Raw genomic sequence first — 13,050 nt, 5'->3', positions numbered from 1 at the left:
CTACCCACTCCAGTATCCTTGGGCTTCCTTTATGGCTCAGCTGGTAAAGAATCAGCCTGCAATGTTTGAGACCTGGGTTCGATCCCTGGGTTGGGAAGTTCCCCTGGAGAAGAGAAAGGCAACCTACTCCAGTATTCTAGCCTGGAGAATCCCATGGACTGAATAGTCCATGGGGTCGCAAAGAGTCGGGCACAACTGAGTGACTTTCACTTAGGGGTTCCTCACAGCTCCAAAAATTTGACTTACTGATTTCTGTTTCTTCTATTGTTGTCCTATCTCTGCTACTAGATGCTATGCTAAAACAGAAAAAACAAAACTGCAAAATAAAGAGTGAAAAATCAAGATCATGATTTAATCAGATTTGTATCCTTCCTTGGTGATGGACAGGGAGGTTGGTGATGGACAGGGAGGCCTGGCGGGCTGCAGTTCATGGTATCACAAAGAGTTGGACACGACTGAACGACTGAACTGAACTGAACTGTATCCTTCCAGCTCCTACACAGTGCTAGTTTGCAGCAGGCCCTCAATAAATATTTGAAGAATTAATCCATGGCAATTAAATAAATAATTGTTATTTTATGTGAGTCCTAATCACCTATGGATACAGAAATCCATAAAAGAGAGAGAAAATACTATGATAAATTTTATGTGATATAATCTTGCACTCCATGTCTGTCCTAATACATACTTTAAATAAAGCGCTATGTGAATAAGGCTAATGCATATTTAGAGACACAAAAGGGAAGTGGTTGGGTTTTCCTGTGGGCTACAGTATCCCACAAAGTTTCCCAGTGGTGGTGATAACTGAGGGAGGCTCATGATTCAGCAGGAGCTAGTTTTCCTTTCCCTGACACTTCTAGGTCAAGAAAAGTCATATCCTGACTGGGAAATAGATGTTCTTGGAGATATACTATAGATCTTTTAAGTAATTTAAAAAATTTTTTTACTTTTTGGCCACATTGTGTGGCATGTGGGATCTTAGCTCCCTGACCAGGGATCGAGCCTGCACTCCCTGCATTGAAAGTGCAGTTTTAACCACCAGGAAGTCCTCATGCTATATAGCTCTTTGAACCTGCAAAGGCCACCTCAAGTTTCTGTGGGCCCCAGTGATTGAGAAGAGGAATGTATCTTCTGTTAGAAGTTACCCATAAATTTGCCAGAAGCAGGCAGGGTGTCAGCTAAGCAAAGTGCCCCCAGAACATCTGATCCCTTTTCTTGTGACCTGATGGTGACTTCTCTCACCCCCTCCCCTACACCCCACTGAGCACCCCCTGAGCTTCCCCAGCTCAGACACTGTCTGCTGGCCTTGGAAGGTACCGGCTCAGGATGAAATCTGTCACAGGGGTGGGAAACTTAGCCAAGGGGAGGTACAGGAGTTTGGCATCCAGGCCAGGGTTATAACGGATGCGAGGGCTCCGGGAAACAATGGCGTGCTCCATGCTGTTAGTGACTTCGCTGATCCTTGGCTCTGCCAATTGCATTGTGCTCTTTAAGTTGTCAGTATCTGTTTGAGGGTACAAGACAGGAAAAAAAACAAAGGCTCTATTATTCTTCATTAAAGATCATGTCTTCTGAATTCTATCCAAGCTCCTTTTCCATTAGATTACAGATCTAACATTTCAGGCAGATCTCACAAGTTCCATGCCATTCCTTAAACAAACTATAAATAATCTTATTTCCCTTCCCCAATTCAGCAATTATATACTGAATTCCTACTATTGTGTTAGACTAGCAATGAGACTTTTAGCTGTGTGACCTTGAGCTTAAACTGTTATCATTTGTAAAATGGGGATGATAATACCATGCCCTAGAAAATAATGAAGACGACTAATAGCAGGATAGACAGTGGAGAAGAAGAGGATAGAAAACGGGTGAATATAAGTGCACAGAAAAATTGGAAGGAAATAAGGAAAAACATGGTCTGGTGAAATTAAAACATGGTCTGGTGAAATTCCTAGTCACTAGAGGGCTTTTTTCCTCCTATGTACTTCCTGGAGTTTCCAAATTTTCTACAAAAGCCTGCAGGGGAAAAAAAAAAAGATGTTATTAAAAAATAGTAACACTGCCTTTGCTTTGGTTATAAGGTCATTATGGGGCTCTGATGAGCTAAGGCACTGATGAATGTGAGGGCCATTCTGTTAGCCTGCTGGACATGGATATGGAGATGGTCCAAGTCCGCCCTACTCACAACACAGACAGGAGACAAGCCACATGATAAGCTTATGTAGCCCTGATCTGCACCCTCATCCCTGCTGAGACAGGAACAGCTCAATGGGACTCATACTTCACTGCGTGCCCCCAAGAACTCAGGAGGAAGTGATGCCTGAGAGCCAGGATTCATGATAAGGACTTCCGTTCCGTTCCGTCGCTCAGTCGTGTCCGACTCTATGCGACCCCGTGGACTGTAGCCTACCAGGCTTCTCCATCCATGGGATTCTCCAGGCAAGAATACTGGAGCGGGTTACCGTTTCCTTCTCCAGGGGATCTTCCCGACCCAGGGATCGAACCCGGGTCTCCCGCATTGGAGGCAGACGCTTTAACCTCTGAGCCACCAGGGAAGCCCTGATAAGGACTTAGAACTTGAAAATAAAGAGAGAGCAAAAGCTGTCCTGATTTTGGGCATGGTCCAGGAAGCAGAGAAGTCACCTCTTCCATGCAGGACACTGGTGGGTGGTTGATAAGGGCAGAACAGAGTTGTTCAAGTATCCTTCACCCCTCACCCCGACTCCAAGGAACTCCCTTTCTCTTTCCTAGGGAAAAAACTGCAGTGAAAAGAGGCAAACTACATTTTGAGAGTGAAAGTCCCTCAGCCGTGTCTGACTCTTTGCCACCCCATTCTCTAGGCAAGAATACTGGAGTGGGTTGCAATTCCCTTCTCCAGGGGATCTTCCCAATACAGGGATTGAACTGTAACAATGGGGTTGCCTGCATTGCAGATAGATTCTTTACAATCTGAGCTAAGCCCAAATGGGGTCCCCCAAAATAGCCATGCTGACTTAAAGCCAGAAGGTCTATGGTGATATAATGTCCTAGGAATCCAACACTCCGTGCTCTGTCCATGGATCTGACACAGAGTCCACCACAACCGGGCCCGGGCAGGCAGGTGAGTGTCAAAGGCCTCACCCAAGAAGCTCAGGGTCATGGCTCCCTCAGAGGCAGGGAAGGCTATGCCATCATCAAGGGAGGCAGGATGGTGGGATGAGATGGCTTTGGAATCAGGTTCTGAAAGAAGGGAGGATCCACAGAAGCAGTGGGGTGGAAGAAGCTATCTAAGACCTGGAAATAGTCTATGGCACATTCTTTCCATGTCTTTCAAATATTTACTGTGCTCCTGCTTTGTGCTCAGCATCTAGCTTGACACAGATTGGAAGGGAGACAGAGGTACCCTTTAGCCCCTGTCAGTCTCCTGGACAGTGAGAAAGAACACGAACTTCGCATTCAGACATCCAGGAAACATTTGTGGTATTGTGAGAATTAAGCAAAATAGTCTATAAAGGGGCTTCCCAGGTGGTGCTAATGGTAAAGAACAAGACTGCCAATGCAGGAGACATAAGAGACTGGTTGGGAAGACTGGTCAAGCCCTGGGTCGGGAAGATCCCCTGGAGGAGGGCATGGCAATCCACTCCAGTACTCACGCCTGGAGAATCCCGTGGACAGAGGAGCTTGGCAGACTATAGTCCATAGGGTTGCAAAGAGTTGGACATGACTGAAGCAACTAAGCACACACACAAAATCTATAAAATAGCAGGGATGAGGCTTTGGCACTTAGTATGGACCCAACAGTCCTTCCCTCCCTAGGAAGAAAGGGGACTAAAAGGGCAATTTTGGGTGGCTTCCCCGGCAAAGTTGAGATGAAGAAACTTGGCAGGTGGCTATGTTGTTCTGAAGCATGCTAACTAAGCCAGGCTGTGGCTTAGTTCCAGGCCCGTGAGGACCAGAACACTGTCCTGTTCACATGCCTGTTCCAGGGACTCTGTGTGCTGCTCCTCAGGAATGTGCCTAGGTTAGATTGCAATTAACTGCCATTTCCAATACAGTTCTATTTTGGGTATGGCTAATGGCTGCAAGGAGATCCAACCAGTCCATTCGAAAGGAGATCAATCCTGGGTGTTCATTGGAAGGACTGATGCTGAAGCTGAAACTGCAATACTTTGGCCACCTCATGCGATGAGTTGACTCACTGGAAAAGACTCTGATGCTAGGAAAGGTTGGGGGCAGGAGAAGGGGACGACAGAGAATGAGATGGCTGGATGGCATCACCGACTCTGTGGACATGAGTTTGAGTGAACTCCGGGAGTTGGTGATGGACAGGGAGGCCTGGCATGCTGTGATTCATGGGGTCGCAGAGAGTCGGACACGACTGAGCGACTGAACTGAACTGAACTGAACTGAATGGTGTTAGTGGTAAAGAATCCGCCTGCCAGTGCAGGAAATGCAAGAGATAATGGTTCAGTCCTTGGGTCTAAGATTCCCTGGAGTAGAAAATGGAGACCTGCTCCAGGATTCTTGCCTGGAACATTCCATGGACAGAGGAGCCTGACTGGCTCCAGCCCATGGGATTGCAAAGACTGAGTGGGCGCGCGTGTACACACACACACACACACACACACGCACCCACACAAATCATTCCAAGATATCTGGCCTGATCCTGGGATTCACAAGCCAGGAGGCTATTTGGTTGGCTGTGAGGGCCCCTCTCCACTCTCCAAAGAGACCTGAGATTCACAGGATTCCCTTAGCTCAGGGAGAAACAGAGCTGCCTAGAGTACCTTCCTTTTAAATACTGGGTGCTTTTTCTCTTTACTGACCTAACAAGCACTTAGTGCGTGTGAGATACTTCATAGGTATCAGTCCTCACAGAAGCCCTGGGAGGTGGGCACTATCATTAACTCCATTCTCTAAATGAGAAAATTGAGGCTTACGGTGACTCGGTAGCATTCCCAAAATCTTTTAGCTGGGAAGTGGCAGGACCGGGATTCAAACCCAGGCAATCTGGCCCAAGCAGCTGTGCTCTTAATAACTTCTCTGTACCCAGGACGGATTCACCGGCATAGGGATGTTTGGCGCGGGGGGTGGGGTGGTGATGGTGGGCGGACGCCGCGGGGAGAGGCCGAGGTGGGGAGATCTCTCCTAACCACCCCATCTCCCCGCAGCTATGGTTCTGGCACTCCCAGCAGTTCTAACCCCAGCTCTGCCACCAGCGGTGTGGCCTGAGGCTCATAACCGCTCTGAGCCTTCATCCCAATATCTGTAAAATGAAATCGGGTCGGTGACTCCCAAGACCTCTCCACCCCTCTCAGAGACCCCTTTCCCTTCTGGGGAGCTCACAGGTCCGGAAGTACTCTTCTCCGTAGCTCTCGCGGGTCTCCGGAGGCAGACGCTCCCACAGCTGGCGCATGCGCTTCTCCAGGCCCTCCTTGCCCAGAATGGCTGTTCGGTAGTTCCCCGGCTCGATGATGCTGACTTTCACCCCGAAGTAGTGGAGCTCACGCCTGGGAAAGATGAGCTTGGACTCAGTCTGGCACCCCACGATGACCAACGGTCATCAGAGAGAATCACCTCTGACACCTCCAGAGGAGCTGATCTCCCCGGGAGATCAGGAACCTGGGGGTGCGACCCCCACCCCTGCCCCAGGCCCAGCGCTGCTTTCTCGCAAATAAGCCCTTTACCAAGCCTGCCTCTGGGCAATTCATATTAGGCCAGTCCAGCCCGGAGGAATCTAGACCACGCCTTGCTCCCACCAGGTCCCTCCCACTCGGAACCACCCCCAACACCCAGGTGGCAAAGGAATGCAGGGTCTATACAAGGCTTGCATTATCCTTGGAAGGTCGCCCACAGTGCATCTGCCTCCAGGCCTTTCTGTCTCTTTGGGGGACTCTCCCTCCTACTCACACAGGCCCAAAGCAGTCCAGGGGAAGGCTGCCCATCACCACCCCACCTCTTTTCATCCTTTTTTTTTCTAGGTCCCTGGGGAAGGCCGCTGGTGGGCTAGTCGTCTTCTTGCTACTGTTTTAGCATCTTCCCTCCATAACTGCCTCCACCCAGCTCTCTTTTCCTGGGGTGAACCCCCCCGGAACTCCCACCCCTAGTGGTTTGGCACTTGGGCCCAGTCACCTGATGCTGTCAGAGAAAGCCTCAACACCAAACTTGGAGACGCAGTAGCCTCCACCAATGACAGCCACACGGCCCCCACAGCTGGACATGTTGACAACCCTGCCCCGGGCTTTCTTGACCATGGGCAGCATATGGAGGGTCACTTCAATCAGTCCCACCAGGTTCACGTTGATCACCTTCACAAAGTCCTCCTTGGTCAGCCATTCATTGGGACCACTGGGCAGGCCCACACCAGCATTGTTCACCAGGGCCCAGAGGCCTAGGGGTAAGATGGAGGGAGAGAGAACCAGACAGAAATCAGCAGTGTCTCTGGAATATCACCAGGGTCCACTACCCATCGGCTTTGGTCTTCTGAGGATGGTTAAGCATGTTCACAAAGCACACGACAGCCAGACTGGGGTGTGGGGTGGGGAGCTATGACAGCCCAGAGGAACATATACCTAGAGGGGCACTTTTTCTGATTCACACAGTCAACCAGCTTAGTTGTGTGCTGTACCAGCTATGATCCAGGCTTAATAGGATCTAAGCTATTAGCTCAAAGAAAAAGAGATCTCATTTTCATACCAGTGAATTAATGTTTCAATTCCTTCCCCCATCATACTTCCCCCTCTCTATTCATCTGAGTATAAGAAACCAATTCTACTTCACACATTACCGAAATTGCTCCATTCATTCATCTGTTCACACATTCATTCATTTCAGGCATCTGTCAGTTACAGAGGAAGGTACTAGAGGCACAGCATGAACAAAACAGGGTCTTATTTTTCTAGGAGTTCACAAACCAGAAAAGAAATAAGATTTATAAACAAATACATAAAACATTTAAATAATTTTGGAAAAATATGAAAAGAGCTCTCTTTGAAATATTTCAATGAGTTGGTATTAATATAAATGGAGAGAAATAATGCTAGGTATTATCATTTAGCTCTGCAGGGGCCAGACTTGAAGAGCCTCAAGTTCCAGTCCTGGTTCTAACTCCAGCCTTGAAATCACTTCCTTTTCCTGGGCCTCAGGTTCATTGCTGGCTGGATTAGGACAGTCGTTTCCAGCCTATGGTTTGCAGTCCTGAGAGATTTCAGGCTGAATCCCATAACGTGCTAAAGAAGGGAGATGCCAGCAAACTTGGAAAACTCAGCAGTGGTCTGAGTTTGAAATGAAAACGTTCTAAGGAGAATGTTAGTTTTCATTTGTTTTACATACTGAGGTTCCAGGTAAAATTCCACCTGGGGAGGGGCTTGGGGTTCCTTCCCTTCCCCTCCCCCTGTCTCACTACCCTACTTGGGCTATGTAGACTCAAGACAGTCTTCCATGCACACATGGGCAGGTCTGGATGTACAAACCAATCCTGTTTCACCCCTTCCCCACACAAGCTGTGTTCCCACCCTCTCTTTCTGCTTTCCTCCAAGTAGAGACCACAGGAGACCCCTGGCTGGCAGCACTCAGAAATTCCCAGCTAGAGGAGACTCTCTTGCCTTGCAGTGAACAACATGAGCCCCTGAGACCCAAAGATTTAAAACCCGAGCAGTTCTGATAAAAAGCTCTGCCTGCTAGTAAACCAGGACAGCCTTCAGTTTAGTTCAGTCGCTCAGTCGTGTCCGATTCTCCGCGACCCCATGAATCACAGCACGCCAGGCCTCCCTGTCCATTACCAACTCCCGGAGTACACTCAAACTCATGTCCACAGAGTCGGTGATGCCATCCAGCCATCTCATTCTCCGTCGTCCCCTTCTCCTCCCGCCCCCAACCTTTCCCAGCATCAGAGTCTTTTCCAGTGAGTCAACTCGTCGCATGAGGTGGCCAAAGTATTGCAGTTTCAGCTTTAGCATCAGTCCCTCCAATGAACATCCAGGATTGATCTCCTTTAGAATGGACTGGTTGGATCTCCTTGCAGTATAAGGGACTCTCAAGAGTCTTCTCCAACACCACAGTTCAAAAGCATCGATTCTTCGGCGATCAGCCTTCTTCACACAGCCTTACACTTTTGTTTTCTCTATTGAATAGTGGTAAAAATGTCTAGAGAACTTTCATAACTCTGTGAACAACTTCAGGGTTGGGTCAACTTGTCATGTCCAGAGACTCTAAGGGGCAACAAGAAAGCATATGAAGACCCCTTCCCCTCATTTCCCAGTGCTGCTTAGACCCTGTACCAATTCCGGGAAGCTGTGTGAGGTGGATTACATGGGAAAGAGAAATTAAAGTAGCAGATAAAATTTAACTCAGTTCAGTTCAGTTCAGTCGCTCAGTCGTGTCCGACTCTCCGTGACCCCATGAATCACAGCACGCCAGGCCTCCCTGTCCATCACCAACTCCTGGAGTACACTCAAACTCATGTCCACAGAGTCGGTGATGCCATCCAGCCATCTCATTCTCTGTCGTCCTCTTCTCCTCCCGCCCCCAACCTTTCCTAGCATCAGAGTCTTTTCCAGTGAGTCAACTCATCGCATGAGGTGGCCAAAGTATTGCAGTTTCAGCTTTAGCATCAGTCCTTCCAATGAACATCCAGGATTGATCTCCTTTAGAGTGGACTGGTTGGATCTCCTTGCAGTACAAGGGACTCTCAAGAGTCTTCTCCAACACCACAGTTCAAAAGCATCAATTCTTCGGCGATCAGCCTTCTTCACAATCCAACTCTCACATCCATACATGACCACGGGAAAAACCATAGCCTTGACTAGAATTGACCTTAAAATGGGGAATATATTCTGGATTAGCCTGCTGAGCCCAATATAATCACAATGGTCCTTCTAAATGGAAGAGGGAGCCAGAAGACAGAGAGCCAGAGAGACGGCAGCATGAAAGGTACTGTGCCCAGCCTTTCTGGCCTTGGTGCTGAAGAAGTCATGAGCCAAATTGTGCAGGCGGCCTCTAGAAGCTGGAAAAGGCAACGAAAGCAGTCTTCCCTAAAGCTCTGTCAACACGTTGATTTTAGCCTGGGGAGACCCGTTTTGGACTTCTGACTTCCGGAACTATAAGATAATAAGTATGTGCTCCCTTAAGCCTCTAAGTTTGTGTGCATTTATTATAGCATTTATTATGTGTGCTCAATTGCTTCAGGTCATGTCCAACTCTTTGTGACCTCATGAACTATAGCCCAGTCTCCTCTGACCTTGGGATTATCCCAGCAAGAATACTGGAGTGGGGTGCCATTTCTTTCTCCACGGGATCTTCCTGACCCAGAGATCAAACCCTCTGCATCTATGCATTGCCGGCAGAGTCTTACCACTGAGTTGCCTGGGAAACCATAGGAAACTAGTATTACCTGGTGAATCATTAACACAAGGGGCTTAAATTGAATGTAGGGTACTGGGGCGAGACAGCATGTTGAAGAAAGAAATTCACTTTTGCTGAATTATTCATTACTTAGTTCTTTTCACAAATATTTACTGAGCACCTTACTAGATGCCAGACACAAGTAAGTATTCAGGATATATAGTAAATAAAAGGAACAACACCCCGCCAACATACACACCAACCCCAGAAGTTTTATTCTAGCAGGAGAAATAGATAAGTAAGAAAACTAAGTAAATAAAACATTGAGTATTGAATTGTGGTAAATGCCAAAGAGGGAAATCAAGCAAGAGTCACTGTCTGCCCCTGCTGGACCCCAGAGGTCTCTGCTCTGACTTGTGTGCATAGTCCCCAGTTTAGTTCCCTCAGGAGGCAGGACTTCCTCCAGACTGCTGCTTCTACAACTGGGCCATGCTTTCCTCCCATTCCTACACCCACGTGTTGTGTGTGGGAAACTCCCTGGGCTGGTCCTCATGCAGTCCTAGTCTAGCCCTATCCCACAGACTCCTTTCTCAATAAGAGCAGCCCTCCTGACATAGACACTGACCCTCAAGTCAACCCAGTATCCATCATGATATGAGAAAGAGGACAGGTCTCCCTCCTTACCCTGCAATCTAGCCTGATATAGTCAAGGATAACAAATGCCCTGACTCAGGGAGTCCAACCTCATGTTCCCTCTCCCCTCCCTCCAGCCTGATCCCAACAAGTAATATGCTTACATTTCTACAGGAGCTGATGATTAGAACAACCGAAGTCCCAGTGAGACATTTAAAGGTTTGGACATTCGGAACACATGTTCCCTTCCTGATCTTCTAGTGCAGCTACCCACCAAACCCTGCCACCCCTCTGAGTTTCTGGGAGAGAAAACTTCCTTGGAAAATCATCTCTTCATGTGGACAGTCCAGTGCGCTTCTCCGGTGGCGCTAGTGGTAAAGAACCCCCCTGCTGATGCAGAAGACACAAGAGATGTGGGTTTGATCCTTGAGTCTCCAGGGAAGATCCCCTGGAGAGGGTCATGTCAATGCACTCCAGTATTCTTGTCTGGAGAATCCCATGGACAGAGGAGCCTATCCACAGGGCTACAGTCCATAGAGTCTCAAAGAATCAGGCACTACTGAAACGACTTAGCATGTATGCATGTGAACAGTCCAAACCACACAGCAGTTTCCAATCCCACTAAGCTACAGCCTCAGTCCCTTTCTCTCCCACCCTACCTGAACAGGGTCCCTGATAGCTGGCAAATGCCTGTGGGAGACAGAGAGAAAAGGAGGGATACACTGAGAAAACCAAAGAATGCAATCTGTCCCACCTTGTTCACCCACTTGGTCTCTCACCCACTGGGCTGCCGCTTTGATGCTCTCCGTCTTGGTGACGTCCAATAGGGTGGTCTGCAGCCGATAGGAAGTGTCTTGCTGAAGCTTCTGGGCCCCCTCCTCAGTGAAGCAAGCAGCCAACACCCGCATGCCCCGATCAACCAGCTGCCTGGCCAGGAGGTTCCCGAAGCCCGAGTCACAGCCTGTGATGAAGACGTACTTGTCTGAGAGGTTGCGGACCAGATTGCAGTTCTTGAACCAGCGGTACATAAAGGAGAGGTCTGAGATAGCTGCCATGGTTTGTATGGGGGGGCCAGTGATGAGAAGTGATGGCCAAAAAGTATCGGAGTCAGGGGACAGCAGGAGAGGCGTGCCCTCTGAGTCACAACCTGCTGGAGCCTGCTGAGAAGAGCTCTCCTCCCTTCGGCTGCCAGCAACAGATGCACAGCCCCTGCATGAGCCACTGTGTAATTTGTATAGGTGGATGCATCACCACACCAATTAGCCAGAGGCAAGAAATTCAAGTTCAACCTGAAGCTTTGTTACTTCCGACCGCCCTGGTGGCCGCCTCTCTCTTTCCTCCAGCCCTAATGGGCGAAGGTGCCAGGGATGGGACAAACCACAGTGGTGATGCTGGTGCTGAAAGGTGGCTTACTTGGGTGGCCTGAGCAGGGGAAGGAGCAAGGAGGACTAAGCCCAGAAGACCCATCCTGGCAATCCCCCACCTCAAGCCCAGGGATCAAAATCATTTGTTATGAATGCAGGCATGTAAAGAAATGTAATTGTTATTTTGAGTGGAAAGATGAAGACAAATCTGTTATTGCAAAACAAACAGAACTGGTTTTGTGCCCTTCAAACCCCAAGGGAAATGAGTTCGTGTATCAGCTCTTTGGAATTCTCTGTTCTTAGGTGAGTCTCCCCTGATGAGAGAGGATGAGAAATAAAGGGTTTGCTCCAGGGTGGATGCACCTCCATTGTCTGGAGGTCAGAGTCAGCAGGGCCTCCTTAAGGGAAACTGGTTATGTGAGACCCCCAACTCCCAGAAAGCAGAAACTCCTGAGGGGCTCAGGGCCTGGACCCTTGGGAGATGAATCTTGAGTCATCAATGAGGAGTCCCCACTTCACTCCAAGCAAGCCTAGCACCCCTCCAGCAACTGGACAAGCAGAGGGCTTCAAGGATCGAGGACACATCAACTTCCCCAGGCAGGGCCCCCAGTGGGCATTTTCTTCTACCCCCAGGTCCAGGCACCTGGTAGGCTGAGTTGAGTATCCTGAAGAGGGGGTGATGTCAGGGGAAGCAAGGGACTATAAAGTGGTAGCAAATGACTATAAAGTCAGCTGACACAGTGCTTAATGGAAAGTGCAGAGGGAAGGGAGGCCAGGAACCAAAGTGATTGTAGAGCATGAGGCTGATAACATGTCCAACCACAGGTGGCAAGAAAAGTTAGGAGGAGATGCTTGGGGCACAGGGAGGGGAGGCAGGAGAACAGAGAGTTCTGAGAGAAGCGTCACTGAGACCGAGGCTCAGCCAGATGATGAGGAGGGGTGCCCTGGGCAGTTGTAGGAAGGACCTGGGGCCAGATCCTTCGCTCTGAGAGGGGGGTGACGTAGGAAGAACTGAGGATGCAGGTCAGGGGCTTGGGAAACTCTCTGTGTCAGGTCTTTGAGGGAAAGGAGACATTCTAGGCTATGGGGCAAAGAACTCACAGAGAGGTAGAAGGGAAGTCAGTAAAGCAAAGGAAGCAAGGAAATGAGACAGAGGTGTGAGTAATCCCACACCAGGATTGCAAAAATATGGGGACAGAATGATGCTGGAGTCTGTATTGGTCCTCTGGACAAACCTCTAGGGTCATCATTCCTCAGGACCATCCTGGTGACCAGCCTGAAGGACCCAGGACCAACTGCCTACGCCTTCCTTGTCTACAGAGTCTGACATAGAAATGAGGCCATGAAGTCCCCTAGAGTGAAGGACAAGGATGCTGGTATGCTGCACTCTCTACCAAGGTTGGTTAGCTGTAGAATCAGATAAAGCAGGTGTCATCTTGGGAAATCACAGGGAGTTTGGGCATTCTATACAAAGCGTGCTGGGATTTGGTGGGGGGGGCAACAGTTCATGGACCCGGTCCTGGGGAGCAGACCCAAAGCCTATAGGATATGGAGATGGAAGATTGGAGGTGGAGGCAAACCTCACTTACTTCCTACTCACCCCAAGGCACCGCCTACAACTGATGTGGGAGGAATCTCAGAATTCTGTCTGCCTCCTCGTTGAGTGAACAAGGAAGTTTTGGCTCAGGGAAGTCAGACAATGTCACTCAAGGGCTGAGCAGGCCCAGGA

At 49.1% G+C, this 13,050-nt stretch overlaps 1 protein-coding gene across 1 annotated transcript; it reads right to left on the bottom strand.

Annotated features, from left to right (window-relative positions):
- Positions 1-326: 326 nt before the first annotated feature.
- On the bottom strand, positions 327-11,142 carry SDR9C7 (short chain dehydrogenase/reductase family 9C member 7). The gene is made up of 4 exons (XM_055396006.2): positions 10,712-11,142; positions 6,115-6,373; positions 5,329-5,492; positions 327-1,504 (listed from the first exon to the last, which is right to left on the bottom strand). Exons 1-4 carry the CDS (start codon positions 11,010-11,012, stop codon positions 1,287-1,289), a joined length of 942 nt encoding a protein of 313 aa, XP_055251981.1. The 5' UTR covers positions 11,013-11,142; the 3' UTR covers positions 327-1,286.
- Positions 11,143-13,050: the final 1,908 nt, after the last annotated feature.

Source organism: Moschus berezovskii, chromosome 6 (genome assembly GCF_049115385.1).
Source record: "Moschus berezovskii isolate FMDL1 chromosome 6, NW_MosBer_1.0, whole genome shotgun sequence".
Taxonomy (NCBI): domain Eukaryota; kingdom Metazoa; phylum Chordata; class Mammalia; order Artiodactyla; family Moschidae; genus Moschus; species Moschus berezovskii.
Note: the sequence above shows the minus strand (reverse complement) of the source record. Positions and strands in the feature narration are given on the sequence as shown.

Bases quoted from the DNA above. Each gene is read 5' to 3' on its own strand.
- SDR9C7 (XM_055396006.2), bottom strand. From the start codon at position 11,012: ATGGCAGCTATCTCAGACCTCTCCTTTATGTACCGCTGGTTCAAGAAC. The intron at 5,493-6,114 runs GTGACTGGGCCC...CATCTTTCCCAG, and splicing joins GCTTTCTCTGACAGCATCAG to GCGTGAGCTCCACTACTTCG. The intron at 1,505-5,328 runs GTGAGCTCCCCA...ACCCTCAAACAG, and splicing joins AGAAGAGTACTTCCGGACCT to ATACTGACAACTTAAAGAGC.